This window comes from Grus americana, chromosome 12, assembly GCF_028858705.1.
Source record: "Grus americana isolate bGruAme1 chromosome 12, bGruAme1.mat, whole genome shotgun sequence".
NCBI lineage: Eukaryota > Metazoa > Chordata > Aves > Gruiformes > Gruidae > Grus > Grus americana.
Window position 1 is genome coordinate 23,147,542 of NC_072863.1, and position 25,519 is coordinate 23,173,060.

At 55.7% G+C, this 25,519-nt stretch overlaps 1 protein-coding gene across 15 annotated transcripts in view; it reads right to left on the reverse strand.

Annotated features, from left to right (window-relative positions):
- The window catches only part of LOC129211714 (H(+)/Cl(-) exchange transporter 5), a 34,243-nt gene extending 13,233 nt beyond the window's left edge, over positions 1-21,010 (reverse strand). For 2 of the 15 annotated variants that reach the window (XM_054839253.1, XM_054839245.1), the window contains exons 1-2: positions 12,649-13,288; positions 9,930-10,079 (exon numbers count right to left, since the gene is read on the reverse strand). In XM_054839253.1, coding sequence (XP_054695228.1) covers positions 9,930-9,962 — 33 coding nt within the window. In that variant the 5' untranslated portion in view covers positions 9,963-10,079; positions 12,649-13,288. The other 13 variants (XM_054839252.1, XM_054839260.1, XM_054839256.1 and 10 more) reach the window with 13 other exon arrangements.
- Positions 21,011-25,519: the final 4,509 nt, after the last annotated feature.

A 25,519-nucleotide genomic window follows, 5' to 3' on the forward strand; every position in this document is an offset into this window, starting at 1 on the left:
CATTTCTTAGTTTTCCCTCTTTTTAGGAAAAAAAAAATAAAATTAAAATAAAATTACCAAAACACTAACTTGGGGGAAAAGCACAGATTTCAGTGGGTACGCCCTTCCCCAGCAGTTCACGTAGAGATGGGGTCGGTCCTGGAAACCAAAGTAAACCAACACTAACACCCAGACATTAACTTTTCCCGAAATCCAGGACTTGCCGTGATGATGCTCTGCCGTTTGAGGAAAGCACAGGGGAGAGGAGCAGGCGAATATTCGAGACCCCCAGCAGAGCTGACGGGAGTCCCGGGTGGCTCCAGACGAAAGCAGGACGGGCTACGGACGGGAGCAGGGAGATGGGGGAAGCAAAGTACCTGACCCCCCCCATCGCCGGGGGGGCCTCAGAGGCAGAAAGTGGTACCAAACGGGGCTCGGGAAGTTACCGAATCGGGGCTCGCGGCCTCCCTTCAGTTGAGACAAACTCAGCCAAGCCACTCGGCTTTCTGTCCACCCCGCTCCAGCCCATGGAAAATGAGGCTTAGTGTGGGTGTACGTTCCCAACGGTTTGGTCACAAGACAGTCTCTTCACGGGGGAAGCATGGAACAAGGCTGTGGGTAACGCAAGGGCCTACAGAAAACCATTGACCTGCAGAGTGGCGAGGGCTGGCCAGGTCCACCTGAAGACAACATCCACGCTCCCAAGGAAAGCCTCCCAAGTGCCATCCCCCCAGTTCCACCATCCCCTCCCAGAAAATAAATCCATTCATCATAGAACCTTTGAATAATTTGGGTTGGAAGGGACCTTTAAAGATCATCTAGTCCAATCCCCCTAGTCCTTCAGGAATCACTCCACATATTTTTTTCTTTCTAAGCCACCAAATGCTGAAAGGGCAAAATCTGCCTGGGTTACTCCAAGAAACACTCTGCTGAAGTTCAGCGGAGGTGAAAGGTGCCCCGCAGCCTACTACCCACTGTGCGAAAGCATCCTCAGAAGACGTGACGCTACTTTACGCACTGAATAATAGTTTTGAAACTCCCTGAAGGAGCCCTTCACGCTGCTCTCGCTCCCCGAGGCTGCCTACGGGCCGGCGAGACGCGGTCGCCGCGCTCTGCTTTTGGGGGCAGGGGACGGAGCTGTGCAACAAGCTGGAAAGCAGCAGGGAGCTGCACAGATGAACTCCCTGGCATCCCAGCTCTGAGGACTTTTTAAAACAGTCTTGTACAGCATATATTGCTGGTCGGAAAAAGAAGAGTAAGGTGCTGCCAGCCAACATCCACGTTGAGCCACCTCAGTAGGCAGCAGCAAACTGAAGGGAAGCGGAGCGCGGAAAATCTACGGGAAGGCAGTAAGAGGCTGAAGTCCTCAGCAGCCCGTTTCTCACCTGAGTTGGGAACCTCAACGCCTTAATCACAAATCGTTCACTTGGCAATCCACAGCACAGCCCGTACGCTCTGCAGAGCAAGCCTGAGCTCACGCACTCCCAGTCTTCCACACTAGCAGAGCAAACACCGCGCGCGTTCTTCTCCAGCAATACGCTGCTACAAAAAGCTTCCAGGGGCGTACGCACACGGAGACACGAGTGGGGAGGCTGGTTGGTCAGACCCGGGCAGGAGAGTAAATCCGACCATGGTTCTGTAAGACACTAAGCGTTTACAGCCATCCAGAAGAAAAAGTAAAAGAAGAAAAAAAAGAAAGGATGCAAAAACCAAAATCCAGCCAAAACTGAAAGGTGGTGGGGAAGAGGAGTGTTAAAACTCCCATACAGAAGGATAAGGTTTAATATTTCATTTAGCGCATTCAGGTTGTAGATACCACCAGGGCAAAGATGTCTTCGAATGGGGAGAAGTAAGGAATTCAAACAGTTGCTCTCTATCCCATCATCTAAAAGCAAGAGAGGGGAAAAAAGACCCGTGATGTCTTCCCAAGCCCATGTCCCAGATTGGCACAGCAGCCTCTTCACAGAGAAAAAGCCGCAGGAAAACAAGATGAGTCACGTAGCACAACTGACAACTACCACAAAACAACCCACTTAAAAAAGGCTCCTTGCTTCATCTGGGACAAAACCAGGTTAACTGAAGTTCTCCAGAGATCCCCCCCAAGCGGGGAGCGCACAGGCTGTGAGCCTCCCCGCACGGTAAAGAACCCGGGGCACCTCTGCTGAGAGCTGTCAGGAACTACTTTGCTTTTAACCGCATTTTTGTGGCCAACAGCTCGGGAATACACAAACCGACACCAACGCTTTCAGAGACCTCTCCATTCAAATATCCCCACTGGAAATCCCAAGCGCTGTTCTACAAATCTGACGGCCCAAAACCTCCCCGAATAAATCATCTCCGTAACAACAGCCAACCGGGTTCGGCACGTACCGCGCCGAGATACCTGCTACTCCTCCTGCAAGCCTGCTTACCTGCCTAGAGCCGTCCGGGCGAGCGCTGCCCCACAGCTCTGAAGGCAACGAAGCCCCTCCGAAGCAGTTATCTGATACAGGGGACAAGACAAGGCATCGTCCCAGTCAACCACAGCTCAAACAAGTCACACCTACGGTTCAGAGCCGCAGATCTTCACGGCAGAGGCCAGGAGGTGGAGACCGTGTCTGGAGCAGAACAACTCAACGGGGGAGGTAAGCCAGGGTTCGGTCCAGCGCGTCGGCTCGACGGCAGCCCCGGGCTGTGAGCGCACCACGACCTCCCGGACCGCACAACATCCCAACACCCACCTGGGCCACTCTGCGGGACACCAGCCATCCTCACCACGCTCACCTGGGTGCAGTTCCCATTCCCAGGGTCCCCCAGCACATGCCAGTGGATTTTTAACATCCTCACTGAGATAATGGCTGCGTTTTCTGGGAACGTTGAAATCTCACTTTGGGGGCGGAGGGGCGGTTACTGACGGTGTTACCAGCATTATGGAACGCCGGCATCCAGCCTGGCGTTCGGTTTAGCTCAGTCCTCCAGACAAGGGAACCGCCACGGCCACATCGCTTTCACAGCGGCTTCAGACACGAGTAAGGAGGTGGTGCTGGTGGGGGGTCTGAGGCTTTGCCAAGCGTGGGTGATGGGTCTCTGCCAAGCCCAGCGATGCAGAAGCCAACACTGGGTCTACCCTGAGAAACGGGAGATGAACGACTGTCTCCCGCACACTCGCCTCTCAAAGCCAAGCAGCCCAGCCAGAAGAGTTCGCTTTTGTTTCTACAGGAACGACCAACTCTTCTAGGAGTGCCACAACAATCCCTGTCTCCGTGCTGCAGACAGCAGGCTTTCACTGCCCGTTCCGTTTTATTTTGGCACACCTACTGCAACCTTTCCTACAGATCAAAAGATACAGTTGTCCTAAAAAAAACAAAAAAAAGAGTATTAACAAAGCAGTGTTTAACCTAGCTAACAGACTACTTTGAGAAGTATTTTCTGCAAGAAGATGAGATCAAGGGTCATTCCTTGCTCGCTCTTCTGGAATAACTGCCCAGACCAGCACCTTTCAGCTGTCCTGGGAACGCTCTCCCAGCTCAGAGCTCCCACAGAGCGACAGGGACAAGACCCTGAGGGACCCCGTCAGCACAGAGCTCTGCCCCAGACCCCGAGGGACCCCAAGGGACCCCGTCAGCACAGAGCTCTGCCCCACAAGGCAGGAGGGGCCGTGGGTCGCCGCACCCCAGCGATGCCCCGGCGCGCAGCACCGAGGGTGGCACAGGTACCGGCCCGCACGACCCCATCCCCACCGCGACCGGCAGCTGCACGGGGATCTCGCAGCGAGGCCGAGCGCCGAAGGGACGGTCTGTCATGACTTGCACGCTCGGGACCAGCCAGGTGCCGCTTGGAGACTGGTCCTGCTCTCCGGACACCGTCCCTCCGGGCCAGCCTGCCGTCCCTAACCCAGCAGGGTTTACACTGCAAAAGCAGAGCCCCACGGTCTCCACAGGCGGCAGCTTTGCAGCCCTGCGAGCGGATAAGCTGTCCATCTGACAGAAGATAATGAGAAAACATCCTTACATTTTTTCCAGGAGTAATACCAAACTATAAAATGGCTGACAGCCATAAATATTTATCAAGATCATATTTCCTGCCTCGGCTGGTTGCAAATCAAGGATCCCAGGATAACCAGATAGGAATAAAGGAAGAAAAGGAGCTCAGTAATGCCTTGCCAAAACACAATCAAAATGATCGTACAGGTCTCCCCAGTTCCTCATGTACGGATCTCTTAATCAGTATTTAATGCCTAGAGACAGCAAGTTAAAGGCGACCCTGTCAGAGAAGAACAGTTCATTTTTTAAACACAGATTTGTCAGCAGTTTGATCACCTCTTGTCCCCAAAATGGGTTAATGCTCCACTCAAGAGAGTCTGCCTGGCTTAAAAAAAAAAAAAAAAAAAAAAAAAAAGAGGCAGCAGTGTTTGTTAAAGTTACAGGCATCTGTCATCTGCAGCACAGCAAAGCCACAGGGCTTCATTAATCGTCCTGCCAGCGCAGCAGGACGACAGCAACGGCACCTGGGAGAGGTCTGCCTCCGCACCGCGTCCCTCGCTCTAGCAAATCTGGGAAAATGAAGGGGTTTGCAGACAAAAGGCAGACGGGCAGTAAACAACCGACCATTACACAGCAGAAATCCAACAGAGCACCCCGCAGCCCGGCCCAGCCACCCCCTCCCACGAGCGGAGGAGCGGGAGCAGCCCCGGAGCTGCCACCAGCAGTTTGCTGCCCCACAGCCTCCACGACGCGCACCCACGGACAGACGCGTCCCCCCTTGGCTTGCCTCCCCTCTTCCTCCCTGGAAGGGGGCTCCTCACCCTCGCTCAGCCACTCCTCCTCCCGCCGGAGCACCTTCGGGAGCCCGTCCGTCCCATGGCCGTGCGGGTCGAGGGACGGCGGGTGCTCTTTCGCCTTACAGCGGCACTTGCTGCATCCTTCTCCTCTGGACTCGGCCGAAGACGAGCCCGCAGCCGCGCCGGGCCCTCCCCGCACGCCCGGCGTGTCGTCACCGTCACATGAGCCGGCCCTTGCACCTCGCTGGAAGGGGCAGGATTGGAGCGACACGGGGAGAGAGGTTCGCGCTGGCAGGCAGCAAGGACAGAGGAAGCTGGCTACGTCCGGGGATCGGCACTCCCGATGCACCCAGAAGGCAGGCTGCACCCCGAAGCTGCGAGCGCAGCCGGGATGTTTTATCCGGCAGAACGCATTCCCAGGACTAAATCCTGCCCGTTCACTGTGCTGCACAGACTCGGCAGCGCAGACAGCGGGAGCTGACTGAGCAAGGGCTTTAAGATGGAGAATAGCTGCTGCTAACGCCGGTTGCTCTCACAAGCACAAGGGGTCAGGCAGGTTAAAGCTGCGCACCCAGACCCCCGGAGCCCCTTCGCCCCGAACGTCTGGCGAACCGGCACTTGGCCACCTCGGCCAGGCCGCCGCAAGCACCACGTCACACCGGGGATACTCCTGGCGCACCAGCCTGGGACGGACCCTGCTCTGCACCCCCACATTTTCAAAGCTCTGGACCAAGTCGAGAGTTTCCCCGAGGCTGGCGGGTCAGTCACAGAGGTACCGACAAAACCCCTTTCTTTTCCCACCCGGCTGACATTTTCCTTGCTAAAGGGCTGGTTGGGAGGCTCTCCGCTCACCCTCCTTCCAGAGAACAGGCAGGCACTGCATTCTGAATTTTTCTTTTGTCCTCTCTACCTCAGCAGCACTTGAGCGCTTCCCCCAGCCCCTCCTGGGCCCCCTCAGCACTCTTTATCTTGCCATTCAATGTACGTAGAGCTCAAAGGGGCTGGTGATTAAGTTCCTCTGGCTCCAATTTGCCAGCGATAGCTTGTCATTTAAACGCTGTCTGGCAAGCCTGAAACACTACGCCCTAGCAAACGTTGGCTTTGGTCTCACCCGATACTGGCCCAGGCTGCTCCAGGAGAAAGGTGGCTGAAGAACAAGCCAGGGGAAAATCCATACGGAGCTTTACTTCACTAACCCTCCTGCGCTTTTGGGTCTCGCTCGCTGCTACTGCAATTCTCATTTCTTGCCCTGAGAGCTCAAAGAGAAAAAAAACCTTAAATCCTACAGCAAAAAAGAGACCTTCCCACCATTGCATCATTTTTTAAGTCTTCCTCTGAAAGAAGCAGGGAGCGCAGGAGCACAGTCCTGCCTTTGCTCCCCACAATTTACAGCACATCCAGACTGCCACGATGCCCAGGGATTTCCCAAGCCCGGTGTCTGCCCCACCACTGCTAGAGAAAAGCACAGAATAAGCCGGCATCGCTGCCTAACTTACATACCCGACCAGAACCACTTTAACCTATCCAGAGGAAACCGTTTGTATTTTAATCATTTTGGAAAGGGCTATCAAGGAATTACAAATCAGTACAACTTACCCTCGACAGAAGCAACCCCTCTTCTAGGAGATGTTACTTGGTAAGGCAGCCGTTCCAACAGATTGTGCTAAAGGAATCAGGCCTCGTAAATCTTCTATTTCTTCAATTAAAAAAATATCACCAGGACTGCAGATCTAATCTAACTGACCACGTACTGGGGTACCCGTGAAGCTCTGGGCAGAATTTTCTTCAGAAGGTCTTAAGCAAATTAAGCTCTTGGGAGTAACAGGGAAAATTTTCTCACAGAAAAGCAATGGGATGAAGACACAGGATGTTAAAGGCATAAATTCCTACGCTTTCGAAGCGGGAGGAAGGCAACAGAGGAATCCCATTCATTTCTGCTTGTTTTGGACCATACAATATATTTGTAAGCGGTGCCTACACTTACTGTAACTTGTGCTGGGGAACCAGCATCTCCTCGGCCGGCTTCGAAGGACCACAGCTGGACTACGAGAGAGCAGAAGAAACTCAACGCCAACAAAGCAAGGGACACGGGGTGGGGAGGAGGGGAGAGACAGCTGTAAACAACGGCAGGCTCTAAGTCAGACATCTGACTTGAAAATTCAAGTGTCTGCAGATAATGCTCTGCAAGTCATTGCTCAATACTTGAGAACAGTCAACAAGGAAATAGCTTTGGTTTAAATCCCTTAAACTAAGCAGCAGAAAAGAATTCCTGCTGTACAAACGCACCTTGAACACCACGTGTAGTTCTGGCCACCTTCACCGTGGCGCAGAAAGGAGGCGATGCCAATAAGATGAAACAACTGCTGGGAAGCACGACTGCATCCTTAAAAACTGTGCCACCCCATCATCCCTTCGGCCAAGACCAAAATCTATGCTTTGACACCGATTTTGAGGAAGCACTGCTAAGATTCACTTGCTGCCTGCTGTAACACCATTACCTTAGTACCAAGACTAAAAGGAAAACTAGGAAAGTATCAGGGGATTTTATTAAAAAGCCAAGTTTGATTCCAAGCACAACTTAACCACGTGGAAAAAAAAATTAAAAAAAATAATCAAGGCAAGTCTTATCTTTTACCTTTTATTGACAAAATGCTGAAGTCCAAAGCAGAGAAGATAAGAGTGAGAGAACGTGGCTACCCATAGTGAGCTTTCAATAATGCAAACAGCACAGCAGCCGGCGTGAAAAGCCGCTGCGGTCCTTTTTAAATCATTTTGCCTGAAACAAGCCTGAAGCACTCGGAATACCTACGTTTTGGCTCAAGCTGTTAAAGAGCTCCAGCCGTCGGGAAGCAGGCACGTTCTTGCACACACCAGTTAGGAACAAAGTTTCATCACAGTCAGTCTAGATCCCGCGTGAAGCTGTTTTCCAACAAGCACCCTGCGTTGCAGGCAGCAGGCAAGGCTGGTGGTTCCCTTCGGGGACCTGACGCAGGACGAAAGCACGGAGGAGCTCCGGCTGCCAAACGCACTCCAGGTTTACAAATCTACCGCCAGCAGGAGACTTCCTCCTCTGGTCACTTGAGGGATCCATAAGCTCCAGCTGTGGCTGCTTTTCCATGCCACCGCTCTCGCAGGAGAGTTCGACAGCCTTGGAGAAGGTGCAAGGGAGGGCTGGGCTCTGGTTCCCGGCGGTGTCACTAACTCGCCCCCGTCCCACAACACACCCACAGCAAAAGCAGCAGGTCCCAGCCAGCTCCACTGTGGCAGAACCTCGGTTACCGCCTCTCCGGCTCCGGCCGAGCCTGTGCCACCACATCTTCAGGTTGCCCGCCTGGAGCCCAAACATTTGCCAGCAAACATTTCCTGCAGGCAGCAGGGGAAATTTGTAGAGTGAACTGAAACCAGTATTTGGGCAAGCAACTCCTTCCCCTTTTAAATTTCCTCTTTTACTTCTGTGTCAATCCCACCACGGACTTAAGCATCCTGCAGCCCCCCGAAGCGCTGCCACCACCATCACTCCCAGCCACACGTGCCCGCGGGGTGGACCCCCTCTTTCTTCCCAGAAGTAGCCACAGGCCTTCAAATGCCCTCAGCAGAGACGGGAAAAGCCTGTTTAAGTGAGGAGGGAAACAACCGAGTGCTGTTTCAGGCCAGTGGTAAAACTAAAGTCGAGTCACCCACTGCTGCTCCTAAGCTCTGTATAATAATAATTTCCTTACAAGAAGTTAAAGAATTCCGCTCCTTCTCCCTAGACATTAGACACGGGCACATGTTTAACTTCAGACAGCTGATACCCCAACGGCTATCAAAAAAGCAGTTCTCACCAGCCGGTAAGACAACACAAATTTGCAATTCCATTATCAACACGCAGAACGTGACTATTTCTATGTACCTAATTGCGCACATACTCGTAATTAACAGATCTTCAGAAGTAACTTCGGTCACAAGTCATTATTTCGAGCTCTGTGTGAGGAGTTTTGAAGCGGACTCGCAGACGTGCACAGATCCAGACGTCCGTTCCAGCAGCAGGTCAGGCTGGAGCAGCACGCTGCCCGGTACCGGCACCGCAGCCCACCCCACGCGCCAGCCGCCCTCCTTCGCGATGCACGGAACCCAGGGAACAACACGCTCGGGGTGCGAATCTTGCACCCGTCCCCTTTGCACAAGGACAGAGGGTTTTTAACCACAAACCAATGGTTATCACTCAGAGTTAATGCAACTGCTACAAAAACAGTGAGCCTTCCTCCGCTTCAGCCCGAAAGCGGTGAGAGGGACCAGCCAAGTAGAAAACAATCGCACGCTCCTTGTAGCATCTCCAGCAGCAGGAGAGCTGGCAGTTTTGGCTCCTGCCGGGTGACATTGGAGGAAGTCTGTCTTTATTTGCACTACCTAGAGGCAGACCACATAGTTAAGAAGGAAACCAGAAGGATTTCTTTTTAATTGTTGCCCTATGGTAAACAGGGGCGGGGGAAGAAGAGGACGAGAAGGTTCATGGGAAGTCACGGACACTTGCAGTCTGCTGTACAAAAGTATGTATTTTTGCTTTTAAACTAACTCCTGATAATTCACGGAAGACAAAAATCTGCGCTGACATCCCTGCCCAGCACACTCACACCACCTCCCTCGTGGCACGGCCAGCTCCTCCCTACAGCAGCTATTTCCTAAAACTCCAGAGAGGACTATCCAGGAGCCCTAGAAGCAAAGTGGTGAGAGAGGGTATGCTGCATTTAATAGCAAAGTGGTGAGAGAGGGTATGCTGCATTTAATAGCAAAGTAACCCCACGGATGGCTAAGAGCGCAGTTTTCCCCTCTGACGGGTTACTGGATGCACGCAGCCCGGCCGCTGCAGACAGACAAGCAGTGCCTCCCCACCACAACCAAGTCCCTCGCACACTCTTTGCGACTTCCGTTTATTTTAAGGAGATTTTCCACTTTGCACGGAACACGCGCCTCCCACCAGCCTCCGTTACAAAGCAACGCTGGGAGCCAAGCGTGGCACGTGAGCGAGCGCTCAGCTGCTCTGCAGAAGTCTATTCGTGGATGCCACGCAGTGCAGAATCCTGCAAACTTCGGATCGGTGCCCTGAAACGCTGGGCTCCCACCCTCAGCAGAGGCCAGTGGCACCCATACAGAAAATATTAACGTGAAATCCTGACGAAAGACAGAAAGCGAAGAGATGCATGGGTATTACCTCCCATCTCCCTGTCGAGTGGCGGGTCATCATCAACCATGGAGAAGTCCAGAGATGCTCCTGCTATTTCCAGCATATCTTCATCGCTAGTGCTGCTCTGGAAACTCCCCCGTCGATAGCCTTTCTGTTCCATGGCCAGAGCTTCCAAACCTGGGAACAAAGGGAAATTTTTTAGAGCACAAGCACGAAGACTCGTTTTCTAAGCCAGCTGGACTGACGCCCACGTGACACTTTGTGCTGAGGACCAGGACCACCCTGCTCGTCCCACATGAAGGAGAATTGCAGCGATACCACCTGAAATTTGGGTGAGAACAAGTAAATGCTCGGGACAAAACTAGATGGTTACAATCCCAAGCAAAGCTCTTGCGCTAGATTTCATATTGGCACAGGCCAGGAAAACATCAAGTCCCAGTACGGCAACTCAACCGGACAGACAGACAAACACAGCAGCAATAGGGCACGCAGGTCCTTAAAAGAAAACAAGTTTAGAAAACTTTGCACGGCCAAGTCAAACCCCACAGAGGGAATTCCTTCCGCAATAAAAGATCCTACACACACATCCTCTGCTTCTGCTGGAAAAGGGCTCAAACTGGGTTTTGAATAACCAGCTGCCAGCCACGAGACAGGCTTAACCAGGCTACGAGACGGCCAAACAGCAAGCCACCACCCCAAAAACTAGCAACAGCCCCCACCTGAGCTGCCCACAGCTCAGCTGCACTGTCCCATGTCACCCACCACCACGGCTTGTGCCCCGTGATCTGACCACGATCTCTCACACAGGAGCAGCCCGAATGCCTCGGATAATGTTTTTCTCTATAGAAAACCAATTCTATTTCAAGTTCTTGGTCTAAAAGCCTCTCAAGGTATTTCCTTTTTCTCCTTTGTATTTCCCACAAAGGCTGTGAAGCCATTTCTATCTGCGGAGCGAGCAATCAGAAATCCACTCTAAGAGCAGCTGAACACCAACTCAGGTCCACACCACGTCAGACAAGGCGAGTGACATCCACTGATGGGTTTTCTAAATCATCTCCGCACGTGCTCTCAGCAGGTCTGCAATGCCTTTTTTTTTTTTTCTCCTTTTCTTTTTCTTCTTTTTGACCATCTCACCCCCCGCAGCGTCCTTGTATTTACTGCCAGAGCACTGTGCAAAGCCCATGGCAGAGGAAGGATCCTCGCAGCAGAAATGCAGCTGTGAGCCCTCCAGATGTGCCAAGCTCACCTACCGTCCTTCTCCGACACGTAGGCAAACTATCAAAACAACCTGAGTGAACGATGATTTTAATCACCCGCACATAAAGCTGTGTGCAATCTGCTCATGGAAGCGTGCAATTAAACTTTGTGAGTAATCTTAATTAAGTACCCTTGACCTGCTGCCAGACCTAGTCATCTCGAGGAGCTGCCCGTGCCAGAGCACGACACAAGACCTGTCATCTCTCCTCCTCTTCTCTAAGTCAGCAGGGAAACTATGAAAGCAGAAGCTCTGAAAACATAATAAATTAAGTTAGAAAAAAACCATAATCTGGTCTCAGCCTCAAAAACAGCCTTTGCAACCCGAAAGCGGGAATCGTTTCCTCTCAACGAGATGACAGGCCGTATTTGCTTTTCTCTTACGAACATACGTATTTTTCAAGAGAATTAGAGAGGAACCAAATATGCAGCTCAGCCTTATTTCAGGAAGGAAAAAAGCCAGCCAGCACTTGCACACAGTATGAATTACATACTCTGCAGAAAGCACTTCCAATTGCAAAAAAGACCCCAAAACCCACCACACCACACAAAAAAAGTCTTGGCATTGTACAAAGTGACGCACTGGACTCTTTGCTGAGCCTTACTCTGTGGAACGTGATGTTTCTTGACTTTTAAGCCCCGTTTACTCATTAAACTGGTGCAGAATACAGCGATAAAGCAAGTGCTGAGCGCTGGCCGAGGGGAAGTGGGTGCTCGGGAAGGCTGCAGCCCTCCGTCGGCGTGCACGGAGAACCGAAGGCAGGAGAAACCGAAGAACTCAAAGCTCTTATTTGCCAGCTAACAACAAAAATAATTAAATGTCATTAAAGCGCTGCGGTGCACCGCCGGTAAGCTGCTGCCAGGGATGGCCCGTTCACCCCTGCAGAGAACTACAGAAACTCTGTGCTCCTGTGTCACAGGGCTTGTCTGCAGCGTAACACGGTTTTAGAGGCAGTTTCCAATAAGACTCTGCGTGTGCGTGTGTGTATATACGTGGGAGGGGAGGTTTAAAACACGTCTGCATTCGCCTATATCCACTGAGTCCCTCAGCCGACAGCCACTGCCAGCACAGGCAGTTTGAAAATTGGAGCGGTGTCACCTCCTGCTCCCCCCAATCCATCCCCAAGTTTCTTCTCATCTACACCTTAAAAAACCAAACCACACCACCTTCCAGTCGCAGCAGAGACCTGGAATATGCGGCACAAAAAGGACACAGAAGATGGAGAGAAGCAAGCGCTGAATGACAAGTCCTCAAACCTGTATCTCCAGGGACTGCTTAAGTCACTTTTCCTGGTGAGCAATGACTTTCCAGGCTAAAGCACATACACCAAAAAACCCAAACAAACAAAAACCCCAAAAACCCAAAAACTCACCCAAAAAACTGTTCTCACGCTTATCGACATCGTTAATTTACCGCAATACTTTGGGCAACGGCCGCTTCTTTCCTACCGGGCAGAGGCACTCTCTGGGCGCCCGCAGCAGGCGTACGTACCAAAAGGCTCCTGGTGCACCCAACGCTTGCGTGAGCGAGAAGCCATCCTCCTCCGGCCGCTCCCATGCACCTCCTCTGCCGTTTTCAGTCCGTCCTGATTTTCCCCATCGCAGTTGAGCAAAGGGAAGCAACGAAGCAAAACCTGACGGGGTCGGATGCCTGGAAGTGACTCAGATGACGGCACTCGCAACCAGGAAGCCGGAGCACCCCGTTGCCATCCCGCAGAGCAAACCCAGCCCCTGCCGCCATGGCAGCTTCAGCCCTCGCAGCGCTTTTCCATCCACACCAGCCGTCGCGGGTTCTTCTCCCCATTTCGTGCTTCGGCATCACCGGCACGTGTAGGAAATCGGCTCCCCCGGCCTCGCCGCAGCCCCCGTCCCAGTGCCACCCCGGCCCCGGCAGCCACAGCATCGGTCCAACGCTTCCCGAATCGGAGCCTGGTGAAAGTGCCCACAGCAATTTTTCCCCCGCGCCGTCGGACGGGGGGTTCGGCTCCGGCTCCACAAAGACATGGCACCAGGAGATTACGACTTCAAAAGGAGCAGGGAATAATCCTGACCAGCTGCCTTCACCAGTCCTCGCTGCTGCGGGGGAAGGAGCCAGCTTACCACCTAGCGGCAAGTTCATGTGAAAAACCAAAGCCCAGATCACAAGACTGTCCTCTTTTTTTTTTTTTTTCCCCTTTTTTTTTCCCTCCACAGATCAGCAGATCTAAGCTGAGCTTTGATAGTTCAAGGGCACTACTTCCTCCCCATCCCCACGGCATCTCTTCCCACAATTACCAGATCCAGCGGTACACAAAAAAGGGAAAACATAGAATAAACCAATTGTAACTGACAAAAACAAAGGAAAGGAGAGGAAAAAAAAAATCATTTAGCCGTTATGTCCATACTCCAGGTACCTTGCTCGGAGCCAGTGGAGCAAGGCTTTGCTGCAACGTTATCACTCTCGAGGCTCACCTTGCCATTAAAAATAAAAAAATAAAGAAAATAAAGGAAAAGGTTCTCTTTCAGAGCAGAGGAGGGTACTCGTCACTCCATGAGAAGCTTCAGAGCACCGGTCAGCTGAGGGAGCTGGTTTGGATTTCGTGGTACCCCCAGCCCATGAGACACGTAACCCCGCCGGGGCGGGCTCCGGGCACGGACTTCAAGTGAATGGCAAGAGGGCTGGCACTGATCTTAAAAAAACAAACCAAAACCCCAAAGAAAACCGAAAAACTTCCCAACAAAACAAACAAAAAACCTCCAAACAAAACAAAGCCAAAACAATTGTAACAAAAAAACCCCAAAACAATTGTAATTTCTTCTTTAACCGCTCAAGAAGTCCAACCAGAGTGTGTACAGAGCCGGAGAGCGTTCACAGAAGAGCTCCAGGGTTTTCAGCCCTCACCTGAAACCAAATCAGGGCTCAGATACTGCTGGAACCCTTCAAAGTGTCACTCCGCAGCTTTATAAAAGGGATGACGCTATTTTTGCACGTCACTCTCCATGCTGCCCGTGCAGGAGGGTGTCCGACACCTCCGGGTGCAGGACGTGACGTACAAATATCTTCAGGGAAAAATGAGATGTTCCAAAACACGCTGCCGTTCGCAGTGGCGTGGTTCCACAAACCGCACACAGATCGCTCAGTAGAAGGGGTCAGAGGCTCAGGTAAGATCATCGACGTGCCTCCTTTTAACCGCGCGCTCATAAAAGCTTTTCTTTACTCCCTTCCTGCTGTCCGCCTGCCTGTGTCTCCTCTGAAGAGCAGACAACGGCTCCATCCTCGGGCACCAGCCCGCTTCTCCCACCGCCCCTCGTCCTCAGCGGCCGCCTGAGCTCGGGCAAACAGCCACGGGGCGAGCTGTGCGGCCTCACGGCCACGCTGCTCGGGAACAATAGGTGGTTTCAGAGAGGCTGGGAATCTACCAACGCCAGGCGAACACAAAGACTTGCATTGTTTTCGGGCTCGTTCGGGGTTCTTTCGTTGTTCTCTGACACGCACTCAGGCGGGCCCCCGGGGAGATGATAGCCCACGCTCCCGTCGGAGTCCTTCCAGCGCCGGCCCGTCTCACCAGGTAAGGGCAGAAAGCAGCGTACGGATCCTGCGGCGTTTCAGGACGCTGACGGATTCGCTGCCATCCCGGGATGCTTACGGGCTGACAGACGCCCCGACGCGTACAGCCCACGGCCGTCAGCCCTCACCGCTATCACCTCTTCTGCGATAATTCATCGTTCCTCACGGCTTACGCCACTCAGCCATGCAAAACTCAAGTGGAGGCAAACACCAACCGCTGATTTCATCCTCAGCTCGTAACGACACTCGGCTTCTGAATAAACCCCTTGTTTCCCCAAGAGTTGTTAATCGAATCACATACACTCGCCAGAAAAGCGTATCTCCAGGAGCAAGATGTTCCGGTATTCCATTTATTAGATTAAAAATCCCCCACAATCCCCCCCCACCGATTAAAGAAACGGTGTGCTGCTGCAGATGCTTTACATAAAAGGGATTTCTAGAAATAAGAAAAAAAGCAGCCCGTTTCTCCTGCTTTACCAGGAATTTCCCCAGCTCGTGTCAGCTACACACAGCTGCAAAACGCTCCCGTAAGGCACGCTGCAGGAAAGCTCCACGGGTTTGCTCGAGAGGGTGGATTTTTGTGTGTTGCTTTTCCTGGAAGAGGCAGAGGAAAGAGGAGAACAAGCAGCCGAAGACCTCTCTCCCGGCGCCTTCCACGCGGTGAGCACGAGAACACTGAACACCCACCAGGCAAGGAGCTTCAAGGGCTTGGAACTGCTCGGGTCACCGCAGAAATCGCTGTTCGTTTCCAGCAGATCCAAGAACACGGTGCTACATCTTGCCGAGATAAAGTTCTTGTTACTCAGACGGCAATCGAGGAAACGCAGAGTTCTTCCACCCCAGTTTCTATGCTGATTTGCGACGTTTTCCCCATCAGTACTGGAAGGTCTGTACCTCGGCGAAGGCTTTGTACTACTTCCTAAAACTGGTATTTGCGAGAAATACGGTCATCGCAGGCACAAACACTGTGCACGCTGCTCCCTGGGTACACGCACATTTAAACAAAAATTGTGTAGGAACGCGCTTTCCGAGCGCTTTGGGGGAAAAAAGTTTCCGTACTGAAACCCCACTGCCAAAACTAGATCGCTGCAGGGTCACCCACGCACAGCGCACAGCCGGCGCTCGCCGTAGTCCCCCACGGTGTGCAGCAACACCCCCACGGGTCCCCCACCCAACGCACAACACCGTGCCGGGCAGCAGCCTTTTTAAATGCTGCTCCTTTCCTGCTTACCTTTATCAAACGGACTTATTTTCTTGTTTGCCCTCTCAGGGTACAGATAATTTTCTACTTCCCGACTCAAGTAAGTTGCTGCGGCCACAGAGCTCGTGTTTTGTGAAACTCGTTTCCACTGTTCAGGTTAAAAACGTAACTCCTCGCGGTCACACGCTGTTCACACGCTGCAAGCACTAGCTGTGCAACGCTGACACACAGGAGCTTCCCTTTCGGATTACCTGACTTGCAATCGTCCCGTTCTTTCCGTGTCTGTTATGTTTAATTATTTGACTGGAATTCAGAAAGGACAAGAATTTGCTGTTAGAGCTGAAGTCCTTCAGGTCTGATGGAGAAAGCATATGCTCGAAACTGTGTCAGATAAAAAAAAGCGAAATAACCACGGATAAAACATCACCTCCTCAAACACCACCACTTCTTTTCCCTTTTCCTTTCCTTTTTCCCTTTTTTTTTTTTTTAAGAATAGGGACCATCATGGCTACGACAGTAAGATTCCAACAAATATTTCCAATTATATTTTACAGTCCAGTTTAGTTTCAAGCTTGCATCACGTTTCAGCTTTAAGTGCCACGTACCGTGTCTCTGCTCGCACCCTGAAATTCAAATGGCACAACACGGTATCGCGTCAAGACTTATTCTGGGGAGACCACAGTTCTGCTTCTTGCCCAAATTACTGAAATACAGGCTACAACAGACTGAAGAGGAGATTTTCCGAGGCACGGAGAGAACGTAAAGCACCTGACTTGCACAAAATCCTGGGCGAGAAAAGCCTCCCGAAAACCTCCCCGTGGGTAAGGGGGTTACGGGAGGGGAACCGGAGCCCTGGCAAGAGCTGCTGCTCGGCGTCCCCGGCGTGAACGATCCAAAGAGACGCTGCCAAATCACAGCGAGAATTCCAGCTGGCACGCAGCGAACGCTACGAAGCAGCCAGGCCCCGGGCACTGCACACACCAGTTTCCTTTCCAACATCTCCCCCTCCCACAAAATCCACCTGAGCTGCTCGGCGCACGCGGTGCAGCAGGTTTTATACGTTTTTGTCAAAGCAACGGACTCCATTCTGCCCATTCGATCCAAAGTAGACATGCTCTTTCCTCGTACAGTCGCTAGATGCTTTTTTTAAAAAAAACCCAAACAAACCAGAAGCTCCTGAGGAGGAGGGATAAAAACGGCGTTTTGGAAGTGCTGAATCGCAGCCCAACAGGTCTGAACCCCCTTGCACTGAACCAGAACAAGCTGGCACACGAACAACAGGGCCAGCTCGCTGACTGCAATACTGAAGCAGCTCTCAGGACTCATTGAATTTCTACAGAAGCTTCAGCTCCCTCCAAAACCAGGACGCACATTCAATAGCACCTTCCACCCTCCGACAGCAGACGCCGCAACATTCCGGTGTCCGAATGCCCCGTAGCTACCCATCACGCCAGCGCCCTCAGAATCCAAAGAGGTTTCCGTGTCCCCTTTGGGAAAAGCAGAATTTGTCTAGAGAGTAAAGCAGCTACAGCCACCGAAACAAGCAGCCTGACCCTCTACTTAATTTCCAGCCGGCTTCTGAGGCAGCGCACCCTCGGCGGCACGCTGGCCCCGTCCGCAGCAGGGTCACCACGCGGGTTGCAGAGCCCCTGTTGACGGTCACCTTCCATGCTGTTCACTATAAAGCGTTCTGGAAAATGGCACAGCAGGAACTGTTCCATTTATTGTCGTGCAGCACTTAAGGGATCACGGACACTAGACAAACACACAACGGATTTTCCCTTTATCGATCATGGTCCTTACGGTCTCGTGTAAGAGCAGAAATGGGCTGCCACTGACTGCAGCAATATTTCTTTTATTTAAAACTCTTTAAGAAGTGATATTGTAGCAGGTGTTATCAAAAAAAATTCATCGAGGTAATTTTACGTACCCTGTGTAGGTCTCACTACAGTACTCAAATTTCTTGAGAAATTTCTGCTTAAATCGAAAACCCGTGAAGAGGCAAAAGGACTATCAAGATGAAAACCAGCGATGTGATGAAAATCTCCCACCCCAAACAGCCAGCTCCCCCAGAGACAGCCTCACCCATTCCTCAACCTTGAGCAACGAGCGGCGGTTGAGGAAACCCTTGACGGCGTCACCCTGAGGCTGCAGCAACAGGCACCCGACGTCCCACCTTCCGCGACGCAGCCGTGCAGAAAGGGAACAACCGCGAAACACCGCCAGCGGCACCGCAACAAGCCCTGGAACACGAGTCACGGTGTTTTCACACCACTTCACAGCACCCAAGCATTGGCCTCAAACCGACAGCGCTACACAAACATCCGCAGCGTGCCAGCGATGGGTGCGCGGCACCCGACTCATCTGGCTCTGCAGCAGGCAGAGGTGCAGCCGGGGTTACCTTGGCTGGCGCGCCCGGTGCGTCCCACACGGCCCTCATCTGCTCTGCCTTCGGCCGCTGCCCGAGCTGCGCCGAGGAGACGAGGGGTCTTCCACGCTCCGGGGACTCGGAAAAGGATGTTCCAAAAGCTGAGCTCGCAGTCCTTCAGAAACAACCGCACGTGATGTTGTGCTGCATAACCAAGAGCGAGTTGTTATTCCGGCGGGAATAATTAAAAGCGTGATGCAAGAAGCACGTGAATATTCAAACCCACGCTGTTAATTCTCAGAGCTGAATCCAAACTCCCGGACAAACCCGCTGGATGAGTGTAAGAGCAGACGATGGCAGCGTCAGGCACCAGCCCTCGCCCGGCTGTGCACGTAGTCTGCGGTGCTCTGGCCACCCGGTCCGGGTCCGTCTGCCCCCAGAACACCCAAATGGCTTGTGAGATTACACGGACGAACGCTACCCCTCAGTGAGCACGCTCAGGGTGAGGAATTTTGGGGGGCAGGTTTGCCTGCCTTCACTAGTGACCAGAGCCTGCTGGAGACACAGCTCGTGCCACCTTCCACGCCCAGGACCGAAGAGGAGAACGAGGAACCGTGGCGGAGGGAAAGAAATCACACGGGTGTCGGGGAGGGAGAAGGCGGACACAGGGCAAAGCAGCAGGCGAGCCCTGAGAGCCCACGGAGCGCTGCAAGCACCGGGACCCGAGGGCAGGATGCCACGGCCGCCCCCCGCCGCAGCCACTGCCCCCCGCCGGCTTCCCCCGTTTTTGAACCCCTCTGCTGAACCCTGCCGCGGCCGGCTCGCGCGACAGTAACGGCTGCCGACCCAAGGGCTCGCTCCACGATTCCTCCCATCAAACCAGCCGTTCGGGCAGAGCAGCTCTTTATCCCGAAAGCAAGTGACTCCGCGTTCTAATTGCACGCTGCAACGTGACAATTGCACAACCGGCTTTTTCCCTCGCCAAGACATCTAGAGTCGAAAGAATAATGTATTATTAACTGCTATTTCCTGAAATATTGGTGTGACAGTCACATTTCTTACTCAATTACCAGCTTCATGGCGGGTTTTTTTTTTTTTTTTTAAAAAACCACACCAAACCAGATCAAATGCAAATTGGAAAAACAATGCTGGAGAACGACCAAAGGAAAGTATTTAGATGAAAAGAAAATCTTGCCTCACAGCGTGACCCAGTCCTGAAATGCAATGGGGCTGCCAAGAGCGCACGGCAGAGAAAGCAGCAGCACGGCTGTACGGCCAGGGACGCGAGAGAAAAGAAAAGGAAAGCGGGGCTGTGTGGCACAACTTCCCCGCAACCCCCCACAAATCACAACAGGAGAAAAGAGAGAGGAGCTTTTGTAGTTTGGGGCCCATGGCGATTTTCTACCTCCTGCAGCTTTCTGGTAGCTGAAGATCACGACCTGCGAGTCCACGGGGAGACCAAAGGAAATTTGCTGTTACGTTTTCAAGCGCGTGCGGTGTACTGGGGGGTTAGAAGGAGCAGGGACAACATAACTCCATTAAAAACAAAAACCAAAAACCAACAACGCTTTTTGGTCGGGTGCTATTCCCAAACCATTTCAGCTTCTGGAGTTACTGGAGAACAACCGTTAGTGACAACGCCACAAAACCTTGGGCAAACCAAAAGCAAATCCAAACCTCGAAAGATATTTTGGTGCAACCACTTTAAGGTCATACACCGCAGACCTTCACCCGTGGCCGTGCAGAGTGGAGCCCAGCTCGGAAAGGAGCAGCTCAGCAAGGCTCCAGCTCGGGCCGGCAAGATCATTTGGCCGTCGCGTCCCAATTATTATGGTATTTTATGCAACTGCCATCCAAGCGGTATTTTAAAAACAGAAATAATCACGTTTTCAAGTTCTTCTGGGAACAAAGGGAGAGGTGAAGCCGTGTCTGCCAGCCACACGCACGGCCTGCCGCCTCCCGGGTGTCCGTGCTCGCAGTCCGGGAGCCCCACGGGAGCCCCACGCAGAACCACCAACGCCAGGAAAACGATGAAGCGTGCCTTTCACAAACACCTGCTTTGCACAAGCGTGAAAAGCCGAACCGTTCCTTTCGTTCTGCCCGCGAAGAAAACCGAGGTGGGACCTCCCAGCTTCAGGCAGGCTTTCAAACCCGGCCGAAGGAAAGGTGCCAGCCAGCGGCGCCGGTCCCTGCTCCCCGGGCTCGGCCGCTGCTCCCCGGAGCTGCGGGAGGGGACAGAGCCGCTCGCTCGGGCAGCGGAGCGCAGCCAGGGCGGGCGCCGGGCCGGGCCCCCAGGCCGGTGGGCTCGGTGGGGAACCGCCGCCCCTCGCAGCACCCCGCCATCCGCCCGCCTCCCGGTTCTCTCCGGCTTCCCGCTCCAGCTTCTCCCACGGCAGCCGCTCCCCTCCTCCCGCCGCCCGGGAGCGAGCAGCCGGCCCGGCCCCGAGGCCACGGGCCCCACGGCCGCCCCACGGGTCCCCTCTCCCGCCCAAACAGCTCAGCCCCACAGCTGCCCCGGGCCTGCCCCGGCCCCTCGCCCCGTACCTCCGCTCTCCGGGCCCCGCTCCGCCGCCCACAGCCGCCGCGGCCGAGCCCGAGCCCGAGCCCGAGCCCGGCTCCGGCCCCGGCCCCGGCCCCCCCCCGCCGCCACCGCCACCCCCCCCCCCGCTGCACCTGCGCGACGTGCGGCTCCACCCACGGAGGGGCGGGGCGAGGGCGCCCGCGTGACACCCCGCTGCCCCGCCCCCGGCTGACCGCCCACTCGCCCGGGCGGCGCCTGCGCTGTTCCTCTCGCCGGGGAGGGTTTGTGCGCAGGCGCGCTGCGCAGCTGTTGAAGCACGGGCACGCCTTGCTGGCGCCATCTTGAGTGTGGGCGCCGGGCTCTTAAAGCGGTATGCACCTCGTTCTGCAAAGGGGGGGCAAGGACAGGGAAAGTGGGTGCGGAGGGTCCTTGCGTGAGGTCACAGCGCGAATCATCGCACCTCCACCCTATCCCGGCCCTGCTCTGCCCCCTTCCCTCCCCATCGCTGGTCCCCCATCGCAGATGCCCCCATCCCTAGCTTTCCCATCGCTGCCCCCCATTGTTGGCCCACCCCACCGCAGACCCCCCCATCGCTGATGCCCCAGCAGAGACTCCCCATCACTGCCCCCCCCCACTGCAGACCCGCATCGCTGGGCCCCCATCAACGCCCCCCCATCACTGTCCCCCTGTCACAGACCCCCCCATATCGCAGACCCCCCATCGCTGCCCCCCATCACTGTCCCCCTGTCACAGACCCCCCCATATCGCAGACCCCCCATTGCTGCCCCCCATCAATCACTGTCCCCCTGTCACAGACCCCCCCCCGTATCGCAGACCCCCCATCGCTGCCCCCCATCAATCACTGTCCCCCTGTCACAGACCCCCCCATATCGCAGACCCCCCCATATCGCAGACCCCCCATCGCTGCCCCCCATCTCCCCCAGCCAGCCTGGTGCAGCAGGTCCCAAGGGTCCAGGCGAGATGCTCTGCCCTCCGCCATGAGCCCCGCTGGGCCCCCCCATGCTGAAACCCCTGGGACCCGACCCAAACATCTCCTGCTGTTCCCACCACCCGACCCTGGGCTGGGACATCACCGCTGCAAACCGCTTCTGGGGGACGTTTTTCACCCGGTATTAAAAATAAGTGTCCCTCCTTCCCTTGCCCACCCTTTCCCCTGGCCACCGCGGAGGAGCCGGGGGGGCACGGAGCAGTTTTGCCCCCTAAATGTCCCCAGCTGGAGCACACGTCCTCGTACCAGGCGGGACAATTTCCAGCCCCCCAAGTCCGACTGAGATGGGAAGCCTACGGGAAAATGCTCACGGGAACGGGAAAATTTCCAGCTCCAGGACCAGTTTCCCCCCCCAATTCACTAAATACGTACAACAGACGTTAGTGCTTTCCGTGGCCTGCAGCCAGCCTGTCCCTCAGCACCCGCTCGCTCACCTCCATGCCCCCATCCCCGCGTTCCGTGCCGCGCTGAAGGGGAGGGTCCCTTGGGGCAGAAAATGTGTAATATGGAAGAAAGGTGGGTTTAAAGCAAGGGGTCAGCATCGGGAAAACAGCTTTTTACCCCCTCAGCTCTGCTTCTGGCTTGTGGCGTGGCCGCAGAGGACAACGTCAGTGACAACGCCGTGCCCCAGGCCAGCACCGGACCCCCCCGGGCCAGGGTGGAGCGGGGGGCTGGTGGCTCTCCCTGCCCCCCCGGGAAGGCTCCATCCCTCCTGTCCCCCAAAGCGGACAAGTCTGGAAGAGGAGAGGCGGTCCTGAACCCGTCCTAAACCCGGCACCCCTCCCCTCCTCCCCACCCCAGCCCCACCAGATGGGCGGCTCTGGGGGCTAAACCCAGCTCCCCCAGCCCAGACCCCCCAGGCCTGGCCGCACCCACGGACGCTCCCCGTAATCCCCCTCCACCCTTGTGCCAAACCGGGGGCACCGTGGGAGCGGGGCACCGAGCTGCTGTGTGAGCCGGGGAGGAAGGAGAGCCACGGTGCCTCAGTTTCCCCTCTCCCCGCCTGTCGCCACGGGCCAGGCGCCGGGACGGAGGACTCACGGCAGCAGTTTTGAGGGGGTGCATGAGCACCCCCAGCAGCACCACGCTCCTTGGAGCAGCAGCTGGGGCACTTAGCCCCCAGCAGGAACCAGCCCCCCCCCCCATGCATCGCCGCCACAAGAGCCCCCTCCCAGTCCATCACCAGTCCCACCAGTCTGCCTGGGGACAGGCAGGCGCGGGGATGCAGGCAGCACTAGAGGGCAGCAATGGTGCAGGCAGCAGCTGCCCGGCCAGGCAGGGGCCGCCACCAGCCAGCACCACCTCGCTGGGCTCCCGGTTGTCCCTCGGTCCTCGGCAGCATCATCTCCTCCTCCTCCTCCTCCTCCTCCCGCTCCCGCTCCCGTGGAGACTGGCTCCAAACCTGGCTGCTCTCTGCTCAGGGCCTGGAAACGTGGCCGGTCCCTGCTGGGAGACATCCCAGAAGAGCACGGAGCCGTGTCCGGTGATGCTGCTGGAAGCGGAGCGAGAGCCCGTCTCCTTCCCGGCGAGGGGCCGAGTCTGGCAGCAAAGGACCAGGGCAGGCTCCAAGGATCCGATCCCAGCCGCCGGCTCTCCCTCACCCCGGGAGCAGCGGTTCACCGGGCTGGGGAGTCCCTGCGAGCCCCCCGCTCCTGCTCGGGTGGAGACAGACGCACGGCTGCTGCACAGATGTACGCGCTGCCCCGAGGAACGAGGTGGCCCTACATCTCTTCATCAAAAGGCTTCACCCAACGCCCTGGCACCCTCAGACCTCCCGTGTCCCACCCCGGTAGCAAAGGGGGTGAATGTCACGGTGGGGCTGTCCCGTTTTCGGGATGGGGGAGAAGAGACGCCTTAGCTGTACCATGACAGCAGCCCTAGGAGATGGCGCCAGCATCACGCCATGTAAGCGAAGGTCCTTCGGAGGAGGAAGGCCTTGCCACAAGTCCTGCTGGAGCGAACCCTGGCTTCAGCCGATCTTCTCTGTGACGACGCGGCTCGGCCGGGCTCCCCCAGGGATGGGCGCCGGCTCCTCGGGCCTCAGCCCCAGGCGGCTCCGCTGGCTGCAGCCAGCCCCCCCGCATCCCGGCACGGTGTGGTGCTCCCACCCTCCAGCCGTGCACGGAGCTGGGGTGTGCTCTCAGCCCCCCCCCCCCCGCCTCCCCGGGGCCTCCCACCTCCCTCACCCGCTCCGTGCTCAGGGCATCGGGGCGATGGAGAGGGGCGGGCGGGCAGCCGGTCCCTCCCTGGGGATGGCGAGTGGCCGTTCTCTGCTGGGAGGGCCAGCGCACGCCGCAGCGAGTGGGTCTGTCCTGCCCTGCTCGCTGCTTTGGTCCCTTTCTGGTCCCGTAGCCCCCCGCCCCGAGCTCCTGTCCCCGGGTCTGGGCAAGCCCGTGTGCCCGCAGAGGAGGTCCCTACCCAGAGCAGCCCCGTGTCCAGCTCCCGCAGGACCGACGGCCCCATTCTCCCATTAAATGAACTTCTCATTTCTTTTCCTCCCGGGAAAAAAAAAAAAAAATCAGCATTTATTTTCTCATTTGCGTAGCACGCAAAAGGTCTGGAAGAACCAGAAACAAACAGGGCGGGGAGGTGCAACTTGGAAACCTCGGCAGAAAAGAGACTTTCTGCGAAGCAATGGTCTTCGGGAGGGAGCAGCAGGGCTGTGGGGGGCCGGGGGGCAGCGGGAAGGAGAAGGCTCTGCTCCGCTCCACTGCCATCCCGCTCATCCCGACACCCACACACGCTGCTGCCGCGACGGGGCTGCTCCGTGGGGGAGCTCCGGGAAGAGAAACCCGGACCTGGAGGTACTTGCAGACGCTCCCCGGGCAGAGCTGCTGGGACCGGGAAGGCAGACCCCCGTCCTCGATTTCCCGCTCGTTCCTTCCTACGCCGCTTGCCCGGGAGCGTCACCAGAAAAACGAAGAAATCCCCCTGGGTGAATGTGAAAGTCAGAGCCATCGCGGGGCGGCAGGGCGGCCGCGAAGCCGCTCGGTTCGGGGAAACAGGAAACCCTGAAATAGCCGAAACTGGAAGCACGTGCCCGGGGAGGGGGGACCGGAGCTGGGAGCACCCAGTGTCCCACCACCTCGTCCGCACGGCCCCTGGTTTGCCCCTTGGCAGCGCTGCGTGGGGATCCCGCGGTTTCCTCGTCTCCCCACCCTCCCCATCCCAGCAGACCCCAGCCCAAAGCACTGGGTGCTCCGGGACCCCTCCCGGGCATGCTCTGGGCCACCCCACGTGGAGAGCGCACCCAGGGAGAGGTGCCGGTGCTGGGTGCAGCCTGTCGCCCCTGCCTGCGGAAGGCACGGCCCCATCCTGCTTCTAGCGGGGAGCTCAGCCCTGTATGCTCCCGGGGCCGGGGCAGACTGGAGGCAGCCCTCAGGAAGGGAGAAACCGGCTTCACGTCCAAGCCCGCACCGTGACCCCCCCAGGGATGGAGCTGCTCCCCTGGGTGCTGAGCCAGGGTGGGGGCACAAGGACCCGGAGCCAGGTCGGAGCCACCCACACAGAGGGCGAGTGGGAAGGAGGGGATGCCCTGGACCTGCAGAGGAGGAGGAGGAGGATGCTTCATCCACCCGACATTTGCAGGCTGCGCCTACCAGTGATATCTACCCAGCATCGGCCTCCCAAGTACGGACAGCCGGCAGGCTGCTGGGAGCCAACAGGTAGCGAGGAACACACCCCAAAAAAGCAAATATCACAGCAAAATGGGGAAAG